This window comes from Drosophila teissieri, chromosome 2L (assembly GCF_016746235.2).
Source record: "Drosophila teissieri strain GT53w chromosome 2L, Prin_Dtei_1.1, whole genome shotgun sequence".
NCBI classification, from domain to species: domain Eukaryota; kingdom Metazoa; phylum Arthropoda; class Insecta; order Diptera; family Drosophilidae; genus Drosophila; species Drosophila teissieri.
The window spans coordinates 15,456,302-15,483,202 of record NC_053029.1 but is presented as its reverse complement, the minus strand read 5'-3'; the positions used below and the strand labels follow the sequence as shown (position 1 = coordinate 15,483,202).

General features: G+C 45.6%; 3 protein-coding genes across 4 annotated transcripts in view; 2 read left to right on the top strand and 1 right to left on the bottom strand.

Annotated features, from left to right (window-relative positions):
- The window catches only part of LOC122626220 (mucin-5AC), a 57,247-nt gene extending 33,444 nt beyond the window's left edge, over positions 1–23,803 (bottom strand). Inside the window, exons 1-4 of one of the 2 annotated variants that reach the window (XM_043806394.1) lie at positions 23,410–23,803; positions 23,092–23,354; positions 21,714–22,940; positions 20,939–21,106 (exon numbers count right to left, since the gene is read on the bottom strand). In XM_043806394.1, coding sequence (XP_043662329.1) covers positions 20,939–21,106; positions 21,714–22,940; positions 23,092–23,354; positions 23,410–23,803 — 2,052 coding nt within the window. Of the gene's footprint in view, positions 1–20,938; positions 21,107–21,713; positions 22,941–23,091; positions 23,355–23,409 lie in introns of those variants that run through there. The other variant, XM_043806393.1, reaches the window with a different exon arrangement.
- On the top strand, positions 17,501–18,721 carry LOC122626223 (leucine-rich repeat extensin-like protein 6). The gene is given in 3 exon segments (XM_043806396.1): positions 17,501–17,656; positions 17,712–18,148; positions 18,150–18,721. Coding segments are annotated over 3 exon segments (942 nt in total). The 5' UTR covers positions 17,501–17,602; the 3' UTR covers positions 18,601–18,721.
- LOC122626221 lies at positions 18,999–20,243 on the top strand. The gene has a single exon (XM_043806395.1). It carries the CDS (start codon positions 19,052–19,054, stop codon positions 20,114–20,116), a length of 1,065 nt encoding a protein of 354 aa, XP_043662330.1. The 5' UTR covers positions 18,999–19,051; the 3' UTR covers positions 20,117–20,243.
- Positions 23,804–26,901: the final 3,098 nt, after the last annotated feature.

Genomic DNA, 26,901 nt, shown 5'->3' with positions numbered 1-26,901 from the left:
GTTAGCGGGAAAACTAGAAATTATAAATCAGTAAGTTAGCGAAGTGGTTTCCTCTTCCATTCAGAAAACTCGAATTGTTGGGTTTTCTAACTACCTCAAAGGTAAACTTGCTGAACAAGCCCCCAGATTCTAGCCATAGAACCAACGAAAAGCGACCGGAGTGAAATATAAGTATAAATTGCGTGCTCCTTGCCAGCGGCAAGGGCAAGGAAGGAGAACAAAATTCGAAACATTTAATGGCGTAAGACATATCCCTCGAAAATCTTCCAGCCAGTCAAGACGACGCGATGGAGACCCACGGAGCGAGCAAGGGACAGGGAGTATGGAGCATGGAGTATGTGATTTGGAGAAGGAGAAGGAGCCGGACAGAATGGACCTGAACAGGATGAGCCGGAATGGGACACATGCGCCATGGCACCCTAAAACCCATCAAATCTAATCTCGGACCGTGGCTGCTGATGCTCGCTGGGCACTGGACATCGGACATCGGACAGTGGACAGTGGACATTGGTTGCCTTGGTTGCCTGGGACTCTGACCCTCCTGGCCTTTTTTCCGTTGCTGTCCCACCAAATCCCTTTCCCCACCCGCGCTGAGTGTTCGAAAAACGAAGCGGACAGCTTTCTTGGAATGCTTCTTGCCCTGCTCTTCCTGCGGCCAGAACGAAAATTGATGACCAGCCGGGGTCTGCTGGTCGTCGTGTTTTTAGGTTGGAGGCAAAGCTGGGGTACGGGGGGTTTCCCCATCCAAGGTGCGGGGTGTTTGCCAGATTCGGTTTGGTCATTGGCGCTGCGGCCAAAAGAAGTAATTCATCTTATTTTTTCCCCTCGCTCTGGGTCCTTCCAGTCCTTTCACCCATCTTCCCCACGTTTTTGGCTTTATTCTGCTTTCCTTTTCCCCATTTCCCCTCGCCCACTGCGGGGACCTTTTTTCCCTGCGCCTTGGCGACGGCTTCTCAAGACGCCCACATGAGCCAGGGCAAGGATACGCCAATAGGATAATGAAAGCAACGGCAGAACTTTGCAATAGAATGGGGCTAGGTCGGCGATGGCGCTGGCAAAGGGGATCCGAGGACCTGGACCCAAGCGTTGAACTTAAGTGAACTCAAACAATGGGAGCTGGCGACTCGGGGTGCTCCTGCAGAAAAGGACGCAGGACCTCACCGAGCTGATCCCTCAAACACACACACACACACACATATAGACACAGTGGTGGCTGCCTCCAGGCATCATTACATCAAATGTCCTTCGCATTTCAGCAAAACAACAAGATGGCGGTTCCCAGCCAGAGGACGAAAAGGCATCCAAAGAAAAAACCCAAAAGCAGTGAGCACAGGAATCGGAATGGAAAGGGAGGTTACCCAGAAGGATTGGTGAACGAAAACGAACGGAATCGTGGGGCTAAGGATATCGCCATGGTCGCGCCGGAGACAAAAGGGGCGAAATTGGCGCCCCGAACGCTAAGGCGAAAGGACTAAGCTCGAATGGAAGTGAAAATGGAAATGGAAGTGGACGGAGTGGACGGAGTGGGAAAGGATGGTGCCAAAGGAGAGCCAGCTCATTGGCGCAAGCAATAAACGTTAAATTTTTTCTTGCTTCTGTAGCATAATGGCAAAAAGGACGGGAGTACGAGCCAGAGCCAGCCGAGTACGAGCATCGGCATCGGAGTCCGCAGCAGTCCTGGGCAGGAGGAGAAGTCCTGTTGAGCGGTCCAAAAAGTCTGACGTGCAATAAAAGACCAAAAATCCTTTCCCATTGCGCTAAGCTCGGAAAATGTTCGGTGGGTCGAGTGGAACGGCGACGGCGACGGCAGGACGACCAGTGGAAGCACTAGCTGAGTTTTCGGCAGGAGAAAAGTTTCTGGGTTGGGGCATAAATGCTATAAAAATAATCGTCATAAGAGGACGGCAGGGCGTGAGGGTGTGGGGGGTTGCTTAGGGGAGGGAGCGGTTGCTACTAAAAGTTGCTGGGCGGATGGCCACCGTACTGGCACCGTGGGGACAGTAAATTATTGGGTGCTCACTGTTCTGTATTAAGTAGATATATGGTAAATTAATTAGATCCAGAAGAACTCATTTTAAATATTGAACTAAATGTATTTTAGGTATTAACGTAAATGGTGTTAGCAGTATAGCTAAATGGTTATCCAAAATTAAAGTGTTGATGTAACATTTGACTAGTTTGTTTCAAAAGAGCTTTCTAGATGCGTTTTCATTTTGAACGATTTGTAGAAAGGTGCAACTTATATCCTCGATATCTGCGATTCGAAAACTGGGCACTCAGTTAAAACGAGTTACCAGTTATGTAATAAAACACGCCCCTTCGATAACGCAGATGTCGTTAACCAAGATTTAATTGGGTTATTTCGATCGGGTGCACGGCACTTCCACAGTTCCTCCTTGCAGGACTCCCACTGGCATAATACGGAGTGGCGCCTGGGCGAAGAGAGACCCCATTCCCGAAAGGGACGATCTGTGTTATTAAGGTGGTGCCATGGGCGACTCTTCCCCATCAGGTCCCCTCCTGTCTCTACCTTGGCTTCTGGCCAAAGTCCCCCGAAAACCAGATACCATTCCCTGTGTTGCATTAATTTTTACCGTTTGCTCTTTGTGCCGCAGCGAACATTCTCCCCCGTTTTCTGTTCGTTATTTTTTCAGTCCGCTTCGCTTTCGGTTGGGGATATTTCTCCTTTGGGTGCCTAGTTTTTGGCGCCCCATGCCAACTCGATTCTTTGGCGTTGCCCAGTTGCCCAGTTGCAGTGTTTGACCAGGGCTTTGTTTCAACCTATTCCCAAATAACCCTAGGCCATTAAATTATTGCCCGCTACACCCACACACCCAAAAGCGAGCTGGCTTCCTCCAGCAAACACACTCACACTCACACAAAGGATAACTATGTTAGTTAGAGCCGACGGCCATGAGTCCTCGCACATCCCATACCCATACCGCACATCAAAACTCATTTCATGGAACGCGCATTATGCTTTCCACGGCATTTCGCGTCCACTAACTGACAGTTGATGGATTGGAGGTACAGCCCCCGCCGCCCCCTGGCGTTGGTCAAAGTTGTATTTGATATACATAAAGCATTTGAAAGCGGTACAGCTTTTTAAAGCTCCATTCGGCAAAGGCGCTGGGTTTAGGACAGCCACCCAGAAATTCCATTTATATTGTAGCTGACTGCCGCGCCCCGAAGTTGGTCTCCTTTGTGGGCCACCCACACACACACCCACACCCACGTCCATGGCCACGCACACACCCGAGCGCACACACATGGGTTAAGCCACAATTTGATATGTCCATTGTGTCTTATCAGGCGACATGGTTACCGCAGCGAACCCCCAGCGAACGCTTCGAGCTGCCAGCGGGTCTCGACTCGAAGTAACACTCTGTTGGCCGGGTCCCCTGGCAGATCCTTGCGGCCTTGCCCAAAAAAAAACACCCCCTTCCAACGCTTCTAGCTCGAGTGAACAGAAATAAAAAAGAGGGAAAATGAAAAGCACTCCAAGAAATAAGGAAATCCTATCATGATATTGGGCGAAAATAAATAATCGAAGTACGAGCTGGCTGCAGGCCAATAAGCAAAGGCAGATCACATGTCCAATTAGGTAAAAATTGTGAACTGCAGAACTATTAACTTACTGCACAGGAAACTTTTCTTCAAACACAGCTCTGCTTCAGATATTTAATATTAAATGCAGCTAAAAAAGGGAAAGGTTCAAGTATACAGGACTATACCCTGTTTTCGCCAGTGCCGGACCGCACTCTCACCAGTCTGAAAACGCGCACTCGTCAGTCAGCCAGTTCCCTTTTCCCTTCGGAATGGAAAGGAGCGCAAAGGACGAAAGGACGAAGGACGGAAAAGGAAAGCCAAGGCGGGCCAGGGCCCAGCCCACGTCAGAGGAGTCTTCGTCTAGCACACTGGCACACCGCCTTTTTCCAGAGAATCCCCGTCCCTTGCCACACTCTGAATCCCCAAGACCATCCGAAACTCAGGCAAACCAACCACCCCGTCCCTGGCTCGTTTCCTGCTCAACAAATGCCAAGAAAAAGTTTTTTTCGACATTGCTCCCCCGCAGAAGCCCGCCCAGCTCTGTCCTCATCATCATTGTCGTTGAATTTGAAACGTTGTTGCAGCCACTGGGATGGGATGGGATGGGTGGGAGTGTATCGGTCTGTGAGGGGGTCACTCGACGTCCTCAACACCCTCGTCTTCGTTTTCGTTTGCGTCCTGGCACTCGTGTCCTCCACCTCCTTTTGGCAGGAGCAGCGCCACATGGCTGGCCAAAGCAAAGGCAAAGGCAAAGGCAACGGCAACACATTTGAAGAGGGTCGCATACATCGCCCGAGTTTGAGGCATGGGGTAAGCAAAGAAATGGGAAACTAAAATGAAAGAAATCCGGGAACAGGAACAGTCTGCACTGCGGTTTGATTCGTCACTGGGTTTCCAAAACACAAAAATATTATACAATTATCTAATGAATCTTTAAAAGTCCATAGCCCAGAAGTTTAAGGTTTAAATATATTATTTCTAAAGAAAATGCTGGGGTTGCTTATTACTTAGAGAGACACTGTTTCGCGCAGTGTAGGGGCGGGGTTATTGGACTCGGACCCGGGTACATGTGCTCCCCAGCTCCAGCTGTGTACGTCTGCTCGTTTGTTCTTCGATTTAATGAAGGATATGCCGCATGGCTCACCTCTAAGCACCCAATCCCCAGACCATTTATTGAACTTTTTTTATATATTTCATAACTTTGCCTGCTTACATGAAAAAAGTTCGGTTTTAGGCCTAAAATGTGGAAGAAGCCACCCCTCGTTGGTCCGTTTTTCATGAGGATTTCGGGTTCAGCTTTTCTTACCCTTACCTTTTCCTCAAATATTTCGCCAGCTGCTTTGCATAAAATGACGGTATCGTTCGAGAAAAAAAGAGTTCCGATGGGGTTCAACCCACCTTGGGAAAGACGCGATAAATTGGCAAGGGTGATTTTTTCCTAGAATGCCAAAGATGATGCCAAAATTAGGGCTACAAATGAGAGCGAAAATGTAAGTAAGACACGAAATAAATGGCAGAATAGCAGGGTTGAAAGCAGACGGATATTCCAGGCTATCTGAAATATGATTGTCATCAAAGAAGTCTTCAATGACTTCGAACTTCGATTAAGATTTTCCAGCCTTTAAGCTGCCCATATGAAAGTTGAATCTCCTGCCACTTAGGCTTACCAATATTTCACATACTTAGCACACAACTGAATGCTTACTTCTAAGGCCACTGTCAGAACATATAGTAGTCAATAAAAATGACAGAGGGGAAACCCCAGTTGAGATGAAGCTCCCTCTCAGGATATTGTCAAAAAGTAATTAGATTCGATGTTATTACAGAAGCACAAACGGGCGTCCAAAATTGGGAACACTCACCCACAACGCAACGATTCGAGGGGTGTTGTTTGGGTCAAGGGAGGAGGGCCTCATTCCGTTTGTGGTTGTGAGGGTGAAGCTCTGCCCATTTTTATTTCTTTTTTGGGCCCGAAAAATGTGAAACAATGTAATAAACGGTGACGTAGCCTCGTCCTCTGCGTTGGTCCTTATACTGACTCCCTGAAAGCCACCCAACCGCACCACCTCGTCCATTCGCATCCTCGTCGTCGCAGGCAACAAATTAAATGCGGAAAATAATACAAAGACATCCTCCCTCCTGGCGGCGCTAACGATTCTGGTGACGCGAGCTCAGTTTACGCTTAGCGTGGAAACTTACGGCAAATGGCACTGGATGATGAGCATGGAGCTGGGCTGGGCTGGGATGGGATCTGGATGTGGGTGGAGATGGTTGGAGATGGTTGGAGATGGGTGGAGATGGGTGGTGGGTGGCTGGCGCTCCCTCGTCTTCGCCGTCATGGCAACAAGGCGCACAATCTTCCAAAACAACTCGGAGGTAGAGGTTCTGCCATTCGGGAGGGACTCTACTGCGAGGATAAGTTTGTGCGCTGAAGTTTGATGATGATGGGGGGCCATAGAATGGGTGGTGCGCCCCCCCCTTTTAGAGCTCTAGATACGGTACCAACGTCAGTTTCTCTCTTGATTTCCGGTCCTCTTCTGTTTCGGGCGTTCCTAATCAAAAATACATTTCACTTTCAAAAACCAAGTTACTCGTACAACGGAAAAAGGATGGGACCAAAAAAAGAAGATCTCTTGAAAAGTCGACTTGGTAGATACCTTTTAAATTGTGTACTTCTCGAAACTTCTAGCCTGTGGACTAGACTAGCACAAGAATCGTAAAATGTTTCTCTAATAACTTTAATGTTGACCAACGGAAGTTTAAATGTATTAAACGTAAGTCTAAAGCATTTGTAATTTAATTATTGTAACATTTTCAGGCACAAGAAGTTTTAAAACCCAAAATGCAATGTGCTCTCTTGAAGAGTATACGAAAAGATCTCTAAAAACTGTCGCACTTTTAACTCACATCGGATTTGAAATTTCTTATTTTGGGTAGGAAAATGTGTCTGATTTGCATTTGGGTTGCCGTGACAGAAAAGGGTTCGGTCCTGCCTTGGTTAAGGGGTGACAAAGTGATTAAAAAGTGTGCAAAGGGGTTGGAGATGGGGTGGAGGGAAACCAAGATGCAGGTGAACCTTCAAGGAAGGGTGCAGGGATAAAGAGCTAGGAGAAAGGCCCGTGGTTGGGGTAAGTGATGGAACGGTGGCAGACCCGGTGAGGGTTGCTCGGTCTGAGATTGTGCCTAGTTTAATTTCAGTTAATTGTGTTTGGCTTTCGAGTGAGGCATTCGAGTATTTGATGGAAATAATGCTGGAAAAGCGGTGAAATTTCTCGATCCGGTGGTGGGAAAAGCCACGGGGGTGGCCCGTAAAAGGGTTGAGCTGATGGGAACATACTCTTCTTAGAAGTATGTAACTACATATACATATACATACGGAAGTAGTTTGTGCCAAGTCATTTGTAAATCACATGGTAATGTAAATCAGAAAGCAGCTAAGAAATTTTGGGAGTATGTTTGGGGGTGTGTTAATATCTAGGATACAGAAATTCATTTCAGTTAAATAGTCGGAGTTATGCTGATTATTTCACAGCCACCGAAACCATACAAAAAACAAGAGAAAACTCTACAGGCGAGTTCCCCGACTATCAGATACCCGTTAGTCAGCTAGTGGAAGTGCGAACGAAAAATTTGAACATTATCCCGAATATCGGCAGAAATTGGAAAAAAAATTAATAAAGTGAACAAAATTTAGATGTTAGATAGCAAGACAAATAATAAAACGAAAAGAAATCAAAACATTTATGAGCGGCTTGCTGGTTTTAGAGTGGGCGTGAAAAAAAGTTATATGTTATAAGATAAGACTCATAAAAAATAAAATATATCAAATATTTATAAAGGTTGTGGCATTACATTTTCCGGTTTGTGGCATGTCCAACCATTCTGCTTTCATAGTTCTGAGATTTCGTCGTTCATACGGACGGACAAACGGACATGGCCAAGTCGACTTGGCTATTGATCCGGACCAGGAATGTATATACCTTATACGGTCAGACACTCTTTCTTTTACAAGTTACTTACTTATTAACTAATATAGTATACCCTTTTACTCTACGAGTAACTTGTATAATTACATTCTCCCTTGCAATTACTCTCCCCTTTTTTATTTGCAAAAAACGAATAATATTTAAATGTGTAAATTGAAATAATTTAAATAATTTACATGTGTAAGAAGCTATTTTGAAATTAAAATAATGTTAGGAAATGCACACACAGCCACGTGTAATTGATTTCCCTATGAATTACCAGTTTGAATATACATAATTAAAATGCATTTCCATCAGGTGCTGTGTTCTTCTGCTTGTGCAGAGCACCGATCTGTTTGATCTGCCACTTCACACGCCATTAATCATATTAAGCGCATATCATACGATATCACAATAATAACTCACAAAGTTTGTGAACCCTTTTGCCGCATCATCTTTCCCAATAATTCCTAGAAGCAGAGCATGAAAAATCTCTTGCTGCGGTCATATTGAAAGTTAATTGAAAATCAAGTTAATGCGTTTAATTGAATAGCCGTATAGGCATATGTGCAGTCAGGGTTCCATCGCTAAAAACCTGTACACAGAAATGCAATAAAAACATTATACATCCAGCGAAAAAAGAATCGAGTACACAAACATAAAGCACACATAATTGCTCACACACACACCTACACGCACACACATGCCCGCAAACGCACACAAACAGCGGGTGGGAAAAGCAGAGGGGGAAAACCGAACGGATGTTCTGTCGATGCGTGGAGGAGACAGAGAGACAGAGGCCCATGTGCATATTTATATGTGGAAAATTATATACAAACACAGCACCCACGCCCACGCCCTCACCGCCCGCCGCTCACACAATATATAGAAAATCATAATGACGACGATGCATCATCGCAGAACAAAGGCGACACGCACAGGCCCAGGACCAGAACCAGAACCAGAACGATGTCCCTAACCCTCGTCCAACCTGGCCGAGCCCCACAGGACCACACAGGGCAAGCCTTTGTAAACAGGTGTGAGTTACGCACTATTTTGGGCGAGGAAACTGGGAGTACGCCCGCCCGCCTGTCCCAATCAGACAATCGAAGGAGGCTCCTTGCCGCCAAAGGATTTGCGAGAGCAGCAGCAAAGGACTGCGGGGTCCACAATCATTACCATATTATGTCGAAAACATGACAGATAAAATGACACCTTCAGCTGGAGCATATCCTCCTTACGAGTCATTATTCGCAAGCCTTCTTCTCGAAAAATCCAGCAGGCCTGCAGTCTTAAGGCCTAAAAGCAGGCAAAGCTATCGATTTGTAGGCCTTGTTGCTTCAGCCGTCATCTCACTCACACACACACACACACACACACACCCGCACTCACACACACCCACACTGAGCAACGCACACACCCACGCTCAAGGGGGAAATCCATTTTTCTTAAGATAAATTTTGATTAAAATTTTCGACCAACACACGTGCGATTTTTCGGTCTCTTTCTAGCCCTCAATCTCTCTCGCTCGCTCTCTATGTATCACTTTTCAATTCGAGGTGGTTTGGAGGTGGGAGGTTTGGTATCAGAGATATTGTGGTCCTTGCAAATGTCTTAAGATCTTGCAACGAAAATATAAATGCAACTCATTGGGCGCTTGGGGTGTGGCATCGGCATCTTCTATACATAAATGAGCAATTTGCGTGTTTTTTGATAGGCGCCTTTCTTCGTATTTATGCGAAATTTTCCATTAATTTGCATTTCGTCAGAAGTTTTTACCCAATTGAACAGAAACTTATTGAAACTCATGGACTGTGCGGGGGAAAGAGTTCTAGGCTTAATGGTGGGATTAGAATGGCAAAACATAATGTAAGACATTAAGATGTTTGTTTAAGTTTAAGCGAGAAAATGAAAATTGCTTAGATATGCTCATTCTTAGGGGTTGTATTCCCTCTGCCCTCCTTGATGGCCTTCACAATTGGGATAACAATTAAATGCGGTAAGGAAAGGAGAAAAAAATGGGATTTAGTTGTGCCCAGTCAGCAATTGATGCACATAACACCCAAACCAGGTCTTGAATCATTATGCCCGGCACCCAAAAACTTTAGTGCACTTTCTTCGTACCTATGGCTGTCTCGCTCTGGCCTCGGCCTTCGCACACACTTGCACTCGCTCTCCCTCTCACTTGCTCAATAATAAGAAATTAGACCCTCTCGCTCTGGCAATCCTCAATCCGCATGCCGACTCTGTCTAGAGCAAAATGCAAAAATGTGCATTAGGCAAAGTCCAAGAAGGCAAAACGAAAACTTTTCGGGCGGCCATGTGGGGTGGTGAACGGAAGCTGTTGCAGCTGCATGCGGTTTGCCGTAGTGTGTGGGTGTGCGTGTGTGTGCGAGTGTGCATGGGTGGGTGTTGCATATGCACTTGTGGGTGCGATGGGTGTAAGTGTGCGGTCAGCTTCTTAAAATACAAGCATACAGCTGCACGACGAGTCCCCGAAAATTCTTACAAGCAAAAGTGCAAATCTCTCTCTTTCTATATAACTGGCAATGTGTGCGTGTGTGTGCATGTGTGTGCCTGTGTGTGCGTGCGTATGTGGTCAACTGATGTATGGGAAACTCTTTGGTCAGTTTTCTTGCAAGAAAATCTAATCAACACACACACGCGCGCAGCAACACTTGGCCCACAGTAGTGTGTTACGTATACGCAATGTTGGACGAACGTCGTTTGTGCATAATTCGTTTGAGTGCGGAAAGGGGCGGTAGGGGGGCGGCAAGGGGAAAGGGGTAAGGACCGTAATTTCACCCAAGGGGTCGCCCACAAACACATACATATATAAATGCTTTTAATTTGCACAGGACACACAAAAGGATCCAGGCAGAGCAAAATTTTGAAGAAAATTCAGCAGCACATGTCGGTAGCTGAGTAGTTGGGCAGTTGGGCAGCTGGGTAGTTGGGTAGCTGGGAAATCGGGAGTCGTAGTGGAAAAGCCATTCCACAGACTGGGAAAGTCTTACGACATTTGGCCAGCTGCAGAGCATGGGGCGATGCGATGCGAGAGAAACGGAGATGGAAGTCTGCATAGTGCTGTCTTATCTTTTTACTTGAAAGCCACCGCACCTCCTCTGGCAGTGCGTTGGATCAAAGGACTGGGTTCGGGGCAGAGTTATGCACCCACAGTTGAGTTTTGGGCTTTACGCATGCATAATCAATGCATTTTCTTCGAAATGTCTGCGCCGGCGAAGGAGTGAGCGAGCAAGCGAGAGCATAAGAGAGAGGGAGAGAGACAGGACGAATAGGTCGGAGGAGGAGATGCGTTCAGTTTATAAATTAGTTGCAAAATATAATTCAAGTTCTGGTCTCTATGCATTCGTCTTTGTGCGTGCGGCATCTTTGGGGGAATGTTCAATGCCTTTTCCTTTGCAAAAACAAAATCCCAACGAAAATCGATTGAAGAGTGCAGACTCTTGTTATTTTGATCTTTGTGTTGGGATTAAAGGCAATTAGCTAAGCCATTTTAATTGCACGGTTTTTGAGCGGGTTGCCAAAATGATATTTACTTATTCATTCGCTTCAAGATAAGTATAGCAGAAGTTTTATGATTTCCACGGTAAAGAATAGCTTAAAGAATTGGTATATCAGTAAAAACATGAAACATTTCATTGGAACTTGTTTTAGTACCGAGTTAAACTAGTATGAAAACACAATCTTTTAATCTATAAATCTTCCTATTTCGAGCTCGCAGTTTTCAGCGCCATTTCAATTCAATAAAAAGCAATTACAGCGCAATCAATCGGTCGTACCAAATGCAGCAATAAAAAGGACTTCGCGTCAACCGCAAAACTGACTCGCTTGATAAATCAAAAAATTTGGCCAACAAACGGGCAAAAAATATGATGCGAAAATCCTTTATCCCCTAGTCGAATATGCAAATAGAAAAGAAATATCTTACCATGCACGACCCCCTTTGTCTGGTTTTTAGCTTTTATTTTATTTGATCCTTTTGTTGCTGTCTGCTGTTTCTGCTCCACTTTCGAATTGATTTCGCCGAAAGTCGTAAATTCCTTTGCCAACTTTCGCTCGTTGAGTTTTGCATCCGCTTGCCCGTCGACGCTGCTGTTGTTGTTGCTGTTTATTTTTCGATTGTTTTCTTGTTTTCATTTTGTTGAGTGTTTTGTTGCTACTTTTTTTATGGCCAAGAAAAACGGAAAAAAGCGTTGAAAGTCAGGATCCTCCATAATATTATTCAAAGGCATGCGTGTGTGTGTGGGTGAGAGTGTGTTGGTGGCGAGTAAGAGAGCGAGAGCGGGCCACCAATACAATGGCAAAGCCGCTCATCGTCGTTTTCGTTGTCGTTGTCGTTGTCGTCGTCGCGAGTTGCTCTTTGCTCCTTTTCGTCCTCGTTTCTCGCCTCGTGTTTGTTTATTTGCATTTCCGCTTGAGCTGCAGGACTCTCTCCTCGAATGCGTGTATGGCTGGCTGGCTGCCTGGGTGTGTGTGTGTGAGCGCGGTGACTCAACAAGTGGTTGTGTCTGTTGCTTCTCTGCCTCCTCCATTGTCATTCAGTTCTTTTTTCTGTTGTTGCTCGCTTTCTAGTTCGTGCTGCTTGTTTTTTGTCTGCCGCCGCCTCCAAACACTTTTGCCTTCGCATTTCTTTTCCGCCGCTCACATGTGTGACTGTGAGTGTGTGTTTGTTGTGCTTGGACTGCTACTTGTGTGTGTGTGCCCCTAGCCTTTAGGCTGTGAACATCATCTTCTCTCGGCACTCTCTCCCATTGTCGGCTTCTCTCGACTTGTTTGCTTATTTGTTTGTTTTGCCTCCACTTTGCTCTTTCCTGTCTTCTTTTGTGCGTCTTCCTCGCCCACCTGACCACCCGGCACCTTCCCCCCCTGCACCTCCACATTTTTCCCATTTTCCGGGGGATAATTTTCTTGGTCGTTTGGCTTTTTGTGCTTTTATTATGCCGCACACGGCTCAACTTTTCAACTTGTTCGTTTTTTAGCTTTTTTCGATGCCGGCAAAATAAAATGGAATAAAAAATACATTTTCGTCAAGGACGTTAATTGTTTTGCTTCTATTTTTTTCGTCTGGCCTCAATGTGAGTGTGTGCTTGTGAGTATGCAAGTGCGAGCGCGCTGCTAGATGAGTGTGTGTGTGTGTGTGTGAGTACGAGTCCTTTGACTTTTATTTTTGCTTTTATTTTCTGACGCTGCTTGTTTATATTGTTTTTTATTGCCGCCTCAATTTGCGTGCACTTTGCGGTTGTTGTTGCTCCCGTTTTTGCACTGCGTGTCCTTGCCGTTATTTTGCTTTCTTTTTCCACTTTCTTCCGGCTCGTATGTATGTGTGTATGTGTGGCCATACGGCCGTAAGTGGCGTTTAATTTATCAATTTGTCGTTTGCCAAAGGAATTCATTATTTGATTGTTGCTGTCTTTTTCCCGCTTCCGGTTTCCCCTTTGATGCGGTTTGTTAACTATTGTCTGGGCTTAATCTTTTGTTTATTTGCCATCAACGGCATCGTTCCTTCCTTTAGATGTTGCCGCTTTGTCGTTCGTTGCATCGGAAGTTCAATCGGTCGCAATGGATATTTTCTTTTTTACTTTCCTTGTCCCCCCTCGGTGCATCTTTTTAGTGTGTCGGTAATTGGAGTCAAATTGTTTTTTGCCCCCGATGGACTCTTGATTGGGGATATTGAGTCCTGAGAGAAAAGGCTCTTTAACGTTAAAGCCGTGTATTCTGTTCACAAGGACCTTTTGCCTATTGGTTAATAGTTGCGCTTATATCTTTTCATAAAGTTCTAAAAAGTCCAAAGACTTTTTTCGGGTAAAATGGACCGATCCCACAAAACAAAACAAAATTAATTCTGCAAACCAAAAGTACAAGATTAAATATTAACAAAAGTTAATTCACCCTTAAGGACATTGCTATATAAACCCAATGAGATTTTTTAATAAGTGAAAAGTATAAAATTAGTGTTGAAAGAACATAAGACCTATTGATTGTGCACCCAAACAAAGGAACTAAGAAACAGCATCAGAGAGTCCTTCGAAGGAGCGATAAGGATTGAAGAAGAAACTGAAGCCACTTCCCAATTAATCTCCCTTCAATCCCTGTCATAAACGCAGCACTTATTCAAATACGTCACGTAATTAAAACGCAAGTCCCGAGGCTAGCCAAAATAAGTAATTGCCACCATGTTCGACAACTCATCAGCAAACAGGAAAACTGTCCAGGACTAGAGATGATAGAAAAAATGGACAAAGACGGGTAGAATGCCCAGCTAGGAAAACTCCAACCGAATTGACAAATTAAAAGCAAGTGAAAATTTTCGAAAAACCCTGAATGCAGAACAGGCGAGCTTTGAAAAGGAAACCAGTTGGGGGCCCAGTGGACAATTAAGCAAGGGGGGACTGACAATTAGAAGGAAAAGGGGTCGATTGTTGGCGCTTCGAAGGAGGGACGAGGGACGGCTGAAGAATCGACAACTTTCGGGCGCGCAATTATGATTATGGGTGCGTTTGCCCATTCTTTCGGCCAAATCCTACTTTAATTGTTTTTTTTTGTTCGCTCTTCGCTCTTCTCTCTTATGTTTCCCATTTTTCCAGGGATGCTGCTGCTGCCCAGTTGCCTGGACGGAAATTCATTAGAACAACCCTAGAGGAGCGGCGGACGCAGGGGTAACTGGTCCCTGGTCATGTCAAAGCGACTCCAAGACGTTGTCTTGCCTTTTTTCCTCCGAGAAAATTGCAATTTTTCCAGGACCAGGACCAAGACCAGGGCCAGACATCGAAGGCAGACAGACCATCTAACCCCTCGCCACACCATTCGCCACATCTCTGGAAGGGTCTGGGGCAGAAAAGGGCTTCGCATCCTGCCAACGATAAAAAAGGGAAGAGAATAAGGACCGCTAGACGACGGGCAGGCGAGCAAACATAAAAATGCGTTTGTGCCTTCAGAAGTCCCTTTTCGAAGGGCTGCTCTGTGGGTGGGGGCTTTCGGCAGGGTGGCGACTTGGCCGGGCACCTAAACTGAAAGTAATCAACCCACACACACACACACCCACACACAGAGAGCTGTGGAGATACACCCACACAGATACAGGGGAAAAAGGACGAGAAACGCGTCTCCACCTTCACTCATTTGCACAAAACACACCCACAACTTCGGTCCGAGCTGGAGAAACTTTTTTTCGCTTTCGCCGCTCCAGCAATTCCGCTTCCTCCGCGTCGCGGGGCGGGTGGGGCGTGGCATTGTTCTTGTGCCGCCATGAAAATTAATGAAGAAGTGCCCGACCCATGTTCCAGAGGCACTAAAACTCCGTTCCCCGCCCATCGACCGCCTGACAGACAGTCGCTCCGGTCCCCAGTTTTTGAGGTTAGTTCGGGTTCTGAGACTGGGATTGGGACTGGGACTGGGACTGGGACTAGGGACCTGGGCTTAGAGCTGGGTGTGTGGCAGTGGGCATGCGAAAAGGACGACTCCCTCTTGGGGGTGGGTGTGTGCCCATTGCTGCTGGCTTTCCATTTTTTCACAGTCCCCCAGCACTAAGATGGGTTTTACATAAAGTTCGGATCTAAAAGGTATATATAAAAGGAAAAAATGTATATATATTTGAAATACACCAAAGACTGCTAAGATCTCAAAAGAAAATTAATCAATAAGCCATTTTAATACCTTAAACTTACATTGAAATATATTTGTAAAGTACTCTGATTACCATTTGTAGAAACGTTAAAAATATTATTAAAAACATATTAATGTTCAGTGCAAATAGAAGACTCTTCGCTTTTTCGTTCTAGGTGATTTGGTTTATGAAAAAACTAGAAAATTTCGAAGGAATTACACTTCTAGCACGATAACACAATATGTGCAATATTCAGATTACCTAAACAATTTACGCAGCTTCTCGAAACTAACTAGATGCCTAACTAGATTCCTACCTCCACAGAAAAAATGCAGTTCGAAAAATGTGCCGCACCGAATGACAATATCTGAAACGAAGCGGCTAAAAAACAGCAAAAGCTATTTGGACACACTCACGGAGCATTGGTCAAGCCAAACCCTTTGGTGGTGGAGGATTTGTGGACGGCGCTGCGATTTCGGGTGTGGGAGACCCAAACTGACTCACCCAACTGGGACGAGGACTCGGAGGACGAACACTCACACATCCTACGCCCACATACGGTCAAGTGGGTGTTGACCTGTTCACATTTAGAGGGGTCCGGACTAGTTGTTGCCTCGTTTTTTTCGGATCGGATCGGGGCGGGGAAGGGGAAGGGGCGTGAAGTCGCCTGGCTGCGGCAACTGTCGCTAGATGGCGCCAGCCGGGACTCCGAACAGGAGCCGTGGTAGCAACAGGACATGCACGAGGACGAGGACGACGCCTTTGCTTTTAGCTTGATTGCCAAGCCTAGTTAACTGTAAAGTTTTATAACTTTGGCCGGCCACCCAATCACCGCCTCCTCGCCGACACCTTCTCCTCACTTTGCCCCACCTGCAAAGCGTTAAAATCGGTTGGTTTATAGCACGCGCCAACGCAGCCCTCGCTCCTCGGCCTTCCTCCCTTCCTTCCTCCCTGCCCCCTAAGCCAAGTTCGTCCTGGCTTTAGCCCCCACACCCCTGTGTCCCTGACAGCGTCGCCGCTCGTTCGACCCTTTTAAAAAGTCGTCAATACTCGCCTTGCCTGCCCCCGCCCGTGCAAAAGGACGAAAAGGGTTTGGGGATACGTGCAACGGCCTGCGAGCTCTGCGCTCTGAGCAAGGACTCCGACCAGGATGGGGAGCAGCCACGGGGCCACGAACCTGGGAGCAGAACAACCAGAACAAGGACCAGAGGACCGGGCGTCTATCAAATTCCAATTTCGGTCCCTTTTTTCCTCCGCTCTGTTGGCATTCAAGGTTTATGGCGTCTTTTTAGCGTAAATCCTGCATGGTCATGACCGAAGTCCGGTCCCGCTGCTGCACCATTCAGCGACTGTTGCTGGACCGTAACCTCCCAGTCCCCGGGTCTATATAATTCCATCCTATCGGTGGAGCTCCATCTTCAATATCCTATCTCCGGCACCCATACTCAGGCTCTTTCCCACCGAATAGCAATGGAACAAGAGCTACACTTTTATTTTGTTCATGTCGTAATAACATGTCGTTCGTTTTAACTGCTGTTTGGAAACTCACTTGATGGAAAGATTTGAATTTCGCAGTACCTTGCTGCTGATTGCCGCTACGAAGTATTACAATATTATTCAACTGACAATACTGTTTTGCCATATGCTAAACCTTTTCGGCAATATGAAATGTTTTATGCTGCATGCTCCTTAAGATCAAAGCTACAAAGTCTTATTTGTAATCAGTAAGTCTATACACGGAAGTTTATTAACCAAAAAGAAAACAGCTTCCTGAATTATTGCTACCGCTATCAATAGCTTGGGATGCACACTTTGCAATGATGAAAACCCAAAGCCTTATAACTACAATTTTATTGGCGCTGATTAGCAATTTGCATTCGCGGGTAAAGCCAGATGTTTTATTTTAAGATTATGAATACTCATTTAACGAATCAGGGGAAACTATCTCACATTTAACTCGCAGTTCTGAACTATTCTTAATGGCTCAGTAGAATCATATAGCTGGATGATGAGTTTTAAGGTCGAGAGCGAAGTGACTTGTTTTTCATGTAAAAATTGTGCTCAATATGAACTGCAAAAACCGGTCTGTTCTGCTGGGGAATGACAGACGTATATGCAGGCCAAAACAATTCCCAGTTCATTCAAAACTTCTCTTACGTGATAAGGTTACGTGATATTAATAATTTTGTTTATTTCCATAGCAGTTTTGTCTTTTGATTTATTGTTGTTGATTTTGTTTCCGAATCTAAAAGCAAAGCCCCCATTTAGTTTAAAGTTCCTTTCGAAAAGACGTGAGCCCCTGAGTAAGCAGCTGAAAACGTGACTCTTTAAGAATAAATCTATATATATATATATACAGCGAGATCAGCATCGATCGTAAATTGAGTGCTATGCTGGCGGAACACAGTTCAGTTTGAACAAAGCACTCGGAGCGGTCGCAAGTTCCGGTTAAAAAGCGAGAATGAGGTTCGAAAGTCTTCTGATTATCTGCACTAGCGTGCTTCTCCACTTACAGGTAAGTCACTAAATTTCCCACCATCCGGAAAGTAATACTATTTTGCCATTTATAGATGGGAGCAACTTCACCTGTGGGCAGTGCACTCCCCCCTTCTGTGTACGCACAGGCTAGGCGTTGGAACCTGAATGAAGAAGTAGTAAATAATATGCGGCTCAATAGAAAGCCGTGGATTGTCTCAGAAACTATACCGAGCGGTGTGGTGATTAGGAATATCTTCGAGTTGAGTCACAACGAAAGGCTGTCAAGGAAAACGCAAGTCATGTTCCCACACAATCGAGGCAATCTGGAATTTCTATTATGCCAGTGGCAATCGTTATTCGAATTTCTCTATGACTTTAATATCATGCAATTGGGTTCGCAATTTATTCCTCCCGGAGTAGATCGTCCTGCGAATTATCCTTGCCGAGGAAATCCCTGGTTGAAGGAGCAGGATGAAAGGAACTTAGGACCTCAAGACTTCCCCAAGGGCAATGAACGCATTCCCCATAGGAACCGGAAATGATAGAAGGCCGCCAAACCCACCTTCACCACAGCGGCCTATGGCACCCACGCCCACCCTGACACCTTCAAACCCACCTTCACCACAGCGGCCTATGGCACCCACGCCCACCCTGACACCTCCAAACCCACCTTCACCACAGCGGCCTATGGCACCTATGACACCCCCAAACCTGGATGATACGCAGCCCATATGGGTTCCAGTCCCGGATCCAACATCAACCGAGCGAAGTTCGGTCCCACTGCCCACGGTTGCACCCAAAGGCAATGGATCTGACCCGGTAATTGATGACTTTTTGGCAAAGGTGGATCTCACTGTCGCGGACATCAAGGAGGAGGATGGCCAGTTGGTCACCACAATCGTGGACAAACAAGGACGAGTTCTAAGTGTCAGTTTTGCTCTGAGTGAGAATGACAAAGGGCAAGAGCGTGTGGCGAACTAGAAAGCCACACTACGAGATGATATACATATACAGAAAAAGTGAACGAAAAATATAAGAAACTTAAAGTCAACAGCTTAACAAGATTAGTATAAATAATATGAATAAATTTAGGTTTACCCCCTATGTATCTTCTTCTAGTATCAAAATAATATATAACCAAAAGTATTGAAAACTTATATCGGAATTTCTTGTTCATTATAGAATGATTCAATTTCTAAAACCAATTTAACAGAGAGAATTTCCAGAATCCAGGAAAAACTGTTTATAACAAACTTATAAAAGAAGCTGTGTTTTTATGAAAGTAAAATATATTTGCACTCTTTGATAAGAGCTGTTGATAACCTTAGAGTAGCCACTGCGAACAGAAGCGATGAGCCTAGTCGACTTGAATTTTGAAATCAGTTCGATTCTGGCGATCGAAGTCTTCACAAGTGACGCGGAAAGATCAAGAATGCAGTGCTCTTATATACTGGCAATCTGTGCCAGCTTGCTGCTCCTGAAACTGGAGCTAGGTCATGGAAATCCCCAGAAATCGGAAACTGACCTCATCTTCCGCTCACAGCGATCAGCAGCGACTTCCGTTTCCGCAGGACCGAGTCAGGAACTTATAAAAGCGGCCAGGGAAGTGGATTTGGATGAAGTTGGCTTGCGGGAATTGTGGAACAGCAGGCAGCCGCTGGTTATCAGAAACCAAAACGACGCTGGACATGTCACCACTGTGACCTATGAGCTAAGTCCGGATGGCAGAGGGATTGCAAGGCACAGGGTAGTTGAGAGCACACTGCCTGCTAGGCTGGAGGATAATTCCGCCTCCAAGCCCCGGGAAGAGTGGGAGTATGTGCCGCGTCCAGGGCATCAGCTCCGTCCCATTGGAGAATCTAGTTTCGGGACTGGTAATTTTGAAACTAATGGATTTGGCACGGGTTTCCCGAGGCCTGCATTGTTCCCGAACTGGGAGTGGGAGCTGCCATCGGGAGTGACTCCGAAAGTTACAACTAGGACGGAAACGGATAACTTGGGACGAAAGGTGACCATCACAACGAGATCTTACAGCGGCACTCTGCTCCCAGGAAGCAATGTGTTCAAGCAGACATTCCCCGACATCTCAGAAGAGCCTGGTCCAATCCACACAGACTCCAATCCGAACACTGCATCCTTCACCCCATCTCGCACTGCACCTACTGAGTCCAACTCTGTACATCGTTCGGGAACGATGTACCCAAGTCAGGGAGCCCCCGTCTTTGTGCCAGTGATTGACTCAACCCCCACCACCCAGCGGACTTCTGTGCCCCTGCCCACCCTGGCAGGAGGAGCAGCAGGAGCCGGCGGATCGGACCAGGTCATTGATGATTTCTTGAACCAAGTGGATCTGAGTGCCTCGGAGATCGAGAACTCGAATGGAGAAGTGGTCAAGACGATTGTGGATAAGAACGGTAGAATCCTAACCGCCCGATTTGTTCTAAGCTCCGTCAAAGGAACTCAGGAAGGTCCGCAGCAGCAAAAGCCGACCAAGTAAATAGCTCGTTTTAAATAATATTAATTTTATATAGACAATTTCGCGTTATTTTGTAAACAATGCTTATAAACCCAGAGCGCAGTTAAATAAATGAGCTTATCAGCCGGGGCAAACCCAGAAAATATAATACAAGTTCTAAGTAAATCTATCACTGAAATATGACCTTTATATAGGTGGGAGATTGATAAGGGAGTACGAGTTGATATATAGTTTTCAGCTCAATTGAAATGGTGGAATGCCTATATGTGCGAACTTACCTGTTTGTTTATATACAAGCAACTGTAAATATAGGTATATAAGGAACTACAAAGCGCTCTAAATTATTCAAAAGCTACTCGCATACATGGATACATTTTGGGAAATTAATAATTCTTTATTTTCAGATCGCTGGCCAAATTAATTAAAAAGCATTAATAGTTTTGTATAGCTAATTTATGACAAACAATTTTTTGTTCTCGCTAACAACTGAGCTGTAAAAAATAAAGAGAAAGGAGAAATATAAAAATATAATTGGGATAATAATAATAAAAAATCAACCAAATAATAGAAAATAATAACATTTGGGAACTAAGCTTGATTAACAAAACATTTCAGCAAAGGAAAAAGTAATTGCATCCAAAAATAATTCAAGCATTAGGAGATCAAAATCATAAATACATAAAAAAAACGCAGGGCGGAACGAGAAATTCAATTCGAAATTAGAATTTCGAATTTCACGGCAAACTGATTAAAGCACGTCGAAAAAACTATTGCATAATTTTGTGCGCAGCTCGGTGCAAAGCGCATTTGGTGGCCGAAAGCAATGTGTTGGTTATGAGTTGGTTATGGGTGATTTGGTTGCAGTTCTTTGTAGTCGTGTGGCTGACAGCCTGGCGGTAGTTGTAGTTGTTCGGCCGACAAAAGTGCTTTTCTGTCAGTGTCTTTCTCGCTCGTTAGCATTGCATTAGTTGGGTTACATTTATAAGCCAAGCATGTCAGAGAAAAGAGAAACTAGATTAGTAAAAATGTGTTGTTTTAGCGATTGCGTATGGTGTGGAAATCGGGGGAAAGCATTTCTTCTTAACTCTAAATATGCGGGTTAAAGCCAAAGGAGCAAATCAGCTTAAATCAATTTAAAAGCATCGCCTTCCTTGGGGCGCTATGTAAAATTCAACTACGCATAAAATATGTTACAAAAAGCATTAATATTTGAAGAATTTCGCTGAGTCCTTTGTTCGATTCGTTTACTGAATAGCATATTAAAATATATTGGTGTATGAATTAGTACATTTTGTGGAATTTTTTCTTATGAGATATTGTAATAAAGGTTTCGCATCGCCAGCGGCGTTCAAATTTAATATAATACGTTCAATTGCAAATATATATGGCTGGGAATAAAACTGCCCAGTGATTGACAACGTTTTTTGTGTTAATCAATATCAATAGTGTAAATAGCGTAAATTTCAAAGAAATCTGGTAAAATTAAACGTATTGCTCGATAAAACTTTGGTTGCTCGTTTGAGATCGGATATTTCCGTTCAACTAACTGGAGTGGAATCTATCATAGCCTCTCAACATTCGCCTAGGTCTAGAGCGAGTACTTGAAGTCCTTACTCACCAGATTGTCGAACCGCAAGGCATCCTCATCGCTGAGTCCCATGCTGCGTGTCAACTGCAAGTACGTGGAGGTGATGGGCTTCAGTCGCTCCAAGTCCAAAGGCGGCAGCGGCAAGGAGAGCTCCACAGGCGGCATGCCGCGCAGCTGGGGAATGCGTAGTTCCGGCAGTGGCTTCGGTGGACTGGGCAGCTCCAGCTTGAGTGGAACCGGGGTCGATGTGGACGGTGCATGTCCGGCTTTCAGGCTGGAAAATATAGATTTCGTTAGATTAATCGGAGTGTGAGCGGTATCCTTGCGTGCGGCGGAGGTGGCTGTTGAAGCCACGGGAGGAGTGCGTGCGCGCAACAAGCTGTCCGGAGAAGTCTTGATCTGCGGAGGATTGGGTGGCGGAGTCGCGGCCTTGGGAGGGGCCAGCATCTTGCCAGTGGCTGGGGTAGTGGTGGTATTGATGGTAGTGGTGGTAGGGGTGGTAGGGGTTGCTGTGGCCGCGGTTGAGATGGTGGTTGGATAGCTGAGGCTCTGCAACAGGCTGCTGCCGTAGATGGGCGGCGCTAAAACCGGTTCGCCGGCATAGAAGCGCCTCATGAAGTGATAGTATCGCAGCAGATTATCCCGCGACTTGAGCAGCTGTGCATCAAAGCACTGGCCACTTGGCTGGGACTGGGATTGCGACTGTGACTGCGATTGGGATTGGCACTGAGACTGAGACTGGGACTGGGTTTGGGACTGAGTTTGGGACTGGGGTTGGGGACAGCTTTTCGGGTCAGCAGGGGACTGATCTAGCGGACTGGGCGGACGCTGCAACTGCGTTTTGATCCGGATCTTGGGCACGCTAACAGGTGTGGTTTCAACAGCCGCCTCCGCAGCCTGCGGTGGCCTGGGGCTTCGGCTCTGGGGCAGTCCAGTCCACAGGACATCCAGCTGAGTGGCACTCGTGCTGCTGGCGATTCCCGCACCCACAGCCAAGCCACTGGCCATCGAGGCCTTGATTTCGGCACTCGAGTGCCGACGGCGCTTGGCCGTGGGCCCCGCCTCCAGCGAGCTCTCCGTGTGCGATGAGTAATTGAGGTAGTTCTCCACTTCGGAGGAGCTCTCGTTGCCGGCCAGGTCGGAGTCCTTGCCGCCCCCCGATGGAGAGGAGGGGCGAAGGTTCTTCTTGCACTCGGGACAAATGGTCAGGAAGCGGGTGACCGCCTCGCGGGGCAAGAACGCGTAGGTTTCAGTGATCTGCGGAGAACAAATAGATAAATTTAAAGTAATATAAATAGGTAATATTTAAGGAATCTGAAATGGTTTCTATCGCACACTTAAGTGGAATAAACATAATTAGCTGATATTGAGTAAATACAATCCCAACGATGTTGCATACTCTACTCACAATGCGGTAGGTGCGCTTCTGACCCGCGTGCATGCCACTGCGGCCTCCCAGCTCCATGTGCACATTGTAGATGATGTCGAAGAACTCCTCCACACAGGCCACCTTGCGGTAGGTTCGTCGACCGAATCCCTTGCTGGTGGAGGCGGCAAATAGGTCCACATCACCGGGATTATCCGACAAGATGGCCGAGCTGGGAAGCAGTTTCAGGCAGCGTCGACTGCCTGGAGCCTCTTCGAAGCCCTCGGGTCGATTGGTAGTGAAGCCTGCCAAGAAAAGATATTGCACATGATATTCCACTTGATATTCCCTGTCACTTACCCTTCGTCTTGACCCAGAAGCGGAACTTGGAGCTGTCGGGGCGACTGTGCTCCTTGCCCTCGAGTGCCTTGAGAATTCGCGCCTTCTTGCGCAGTGTTATCGTCTTGGTCTTGGCCTGATCGCCATACGTGCTGAGTGCCCACGGCTGGAAGAGCTCGTAGATGATCTCGCGCTCGGCCGACGGCTGCTCCAGCTCGTCCACATCCGCATCGTAGGCCAGGTCGGCCTCCACCTTGCCCACAGTCACCGGCGAGCTCTCCTCGCGCTCCTCGATGGCATAGAGCCTCCTTTTGCTGCTCCTGCCCTCCGACGAGGCAGTCATCGCCGAGGACTGTGGGTGCGGTGACTCGGACTGGTCTGAGCTGGGCTTGCCACTACCATTCGAGTGCTCCATGATGCGAATTTCGGGGGTCAACTCAAGCACACACTGTTAAAAGGACTCAGGAACTAGCAAAATCAAAGCCAAGTCCAAGCGATAATCGATGACATGGGGTTTTTGGGGCAGAATTTTGTGTGAAATTAGAATTTCAGCTGAAGTCAATTCTTCGTTTGGTGGGATTTCTCGGAATGTCCTGCAAAAGATAAGTGCAAAGAGTTTTGATCGTATATTTTCACAATAAGCTTACAGAACTTAAGAACAATTAATTGCATTTAAAATCTTATTTCTAATGCACAATTTATATATTACAAATACTGCACTTTCTGGATCAACAAACTTGATTATGTAAGGAATTAAATCTGTAAATACTTGTTACTTATTTGCACTGTAAGATACATACTTTTTGTATGTCCAACTTGGGTTAAATGGGTTGGCGAAATAGCAGACACAATTTTATTGAACAAATATTTAACGAAAAGTCAACAAAACGATGAATTCTTTAACAATTTTACAAATTTAACAGAAATCCCACAAAAACGAAAAACAAGGCTCAGATCTTTTCGGCTCAACAAATAACCAAAGGCCAAAAAAGAAATGAGTAACAGCGAACGCGACGCGACCGAATGAAAGTTCAAACACAACTGACTGGCCAACCGATCAACGTCCCGCCGAGAAGATCTCGAGGAGATGCGGATGCTTGAAGGTCTTGGGTCTTGAAGTCCAGTCGAAGACAGGCTGGTCCAGATGCAAACCGGTTGATCGGGCATCTCTGAACTTTGAACTCCCGCCCCGAGTGCCAGACAAATGCCAGCGAAGCCAGCCCCCGAACTCGCTCGCCTCGTCGTATCTGGCAGATAACCATGGAGTGCCTACCTCAATAAGTTGCGCAATTGCTGGTCAGCTTCCTGTTGCCGAGCTAGGCCAACCCGAGGATGACGATGCTCCTGCTAAACTCACCCCTAACCCGGCGCTTAGGTGTTTTGCATTTCCACTAGCATACTTTTGGGCGGCAGCGCAGAACGGGAAAACAGGAAAAAGTGGCGCTCGTTTTCCCAGCCACGAAAAGCGGCGATGCCGTTTAGAGGTCGGCCTAGCCACCCACCAACCCAGCCAATCGACCGCCTGTTGCTTCCCTTTTCGCCTTCAAGTGTAGAGTATATTATTTCGTTTGTTTTGCGTGAGTTGTGAGTTTGCCAGCGAAGCGTCACAAGTTGCGCCACTTGATAATAGCATGTTTATAGCGCGGTAAACTTGTGTTGTTCCAAAGAAAAATAGCAGAAATAAGCAGGTTTCTGAGTGAAAAAATTAGGGAAAACTGCTGAGGAAAGTTGGCCGTTATTTATGAGGCGCATCCAGAAGCAGACTTTAAAAATACCACTATATCTTATTCGGCAATGGGATGGTCCTTAAAGAAGTCGACTTCCTCTTAGGGGTGATTCTCAAGCTCGGATATTTCTTGTTTTTTATGCTCTCAAAATTATCTTGCCTTGCTATTGGTCGAGCAAACTATCCCAGAACCGGCTTTATCTACGTTACTGCTCCGTTGATGTGACTTCTGTCTGCATCTCAGGATCTGAGTTTTGGGTTCAGCTTAATTACTGGACCCGGCCAGAAATGATGTTGAAAGTACTGAAAACTGGTTGATCACGAGCATCCTGCATATACTTATTATTGAACGCACAACGGGTATTTGTAACGAACTTTTAGAAAATCCGGTAGATACACGTTAATTTATATTAATCATGTTTGTTATTAAGGAAAAAATATTATATTTAAAGCTTATATTGGCTTTTTTATCAAAAATATAAGAAATTTTATATTGATCAATGCACTGTTACCGATGTGACGATTAAATTTGAGACGATTAGTTTCAGTTTTCTTTGCGTGTTTGTTACTTAAGACTAACAGATGTTGTATCCTAGAAATACTATTAATGTATATTATGTAATATTTTAACTTTGAAATTTAAGTTTTTCTAATTAATTTTGTATTACTTTAATATTTATAGTAAGTTCTCCTATGTCAAAAGCCGATCGGGGAGGTCATGAGGGTGGAGTCGCTCAAGTCTTCTTCTGATTTTAGACCGAGGGTCATCAACGAATGCAGCTGTGGTTCCTAGCTTTTTTGTGTGTGCATTAAACCGTTCCTTGTTTTTTCAGCGATGCTTTGGCACTTGTCTCCGAGCTTGGGTACCTCGAGATCGCATTTGTGACTGGTTCTCATGTAACAAGGAGTCCCAGATATCCTTCTTAGGGTCTTCGCTCGTAGAACCCGGATCATTTAAGTGACTCTTTGCAGCAACGTCGTATATCTGAAAGCTGATCTTTGTATACACTTTTTATAATTCCTGTAACTATAAACTAGGTATAACTTCAACAATACAAATAAAACCCCTTAGTTGCAATTGCAAAAGCCAATTGATTACCAGATCTTGTTGATAAACACAGTAGCTACAATTAAGGAATATTACGAGTGTGTCCAGTGTGTTTTTGAACCATATATTATAACGCTAGTTTCAACTTTAATTTTGTTTTAATTTGAAGTTAGTTAGCAAATTGCACAGAGTCCATGAAAGCAGTTAACTTTCAAACTCTGGTAAATTGGGGGTTGGACAAGCGGTGTTCATTAGTGGCCGTGGCCTCATCGCGTATGCATTGAAATTGGCAGTCAGATGTGAAAAAATCAATGCATGTCTGAGTAATCGATGCGCCTAATGGAATATCTAAGCTAATAAGGTGGAGCAGCACGTCATCACGTCATCCGCCAGGAGCCAGGAGCCAGCAACCAGATGAACTTAAATGGTGACTCCGTTCGAGGACAATTACCGAATCGACTTATAGACAAACAATGGATGGCTTTTGCCCATTTGGAGAGCTAATGTTTGGCCGCCTGGCTGGCCGTGTGGTTGGCCGGCAGGCTACTTGTCATTTGGTTAGCAATTAGCCGACTGACCAAATAGCATGAGTAAATAGACTCCCTGACTAAGTAGTTGGTCCAGAAGGAGCGACTGGTTTCTCGAGGCGGCCAGGCGGGTCAGCATCTGCGGCAGGACATTAGATGCAAACAAGTTTGGCTCCGGCAAGGAAACTTTCTCACGCTCAATACCCAGCATC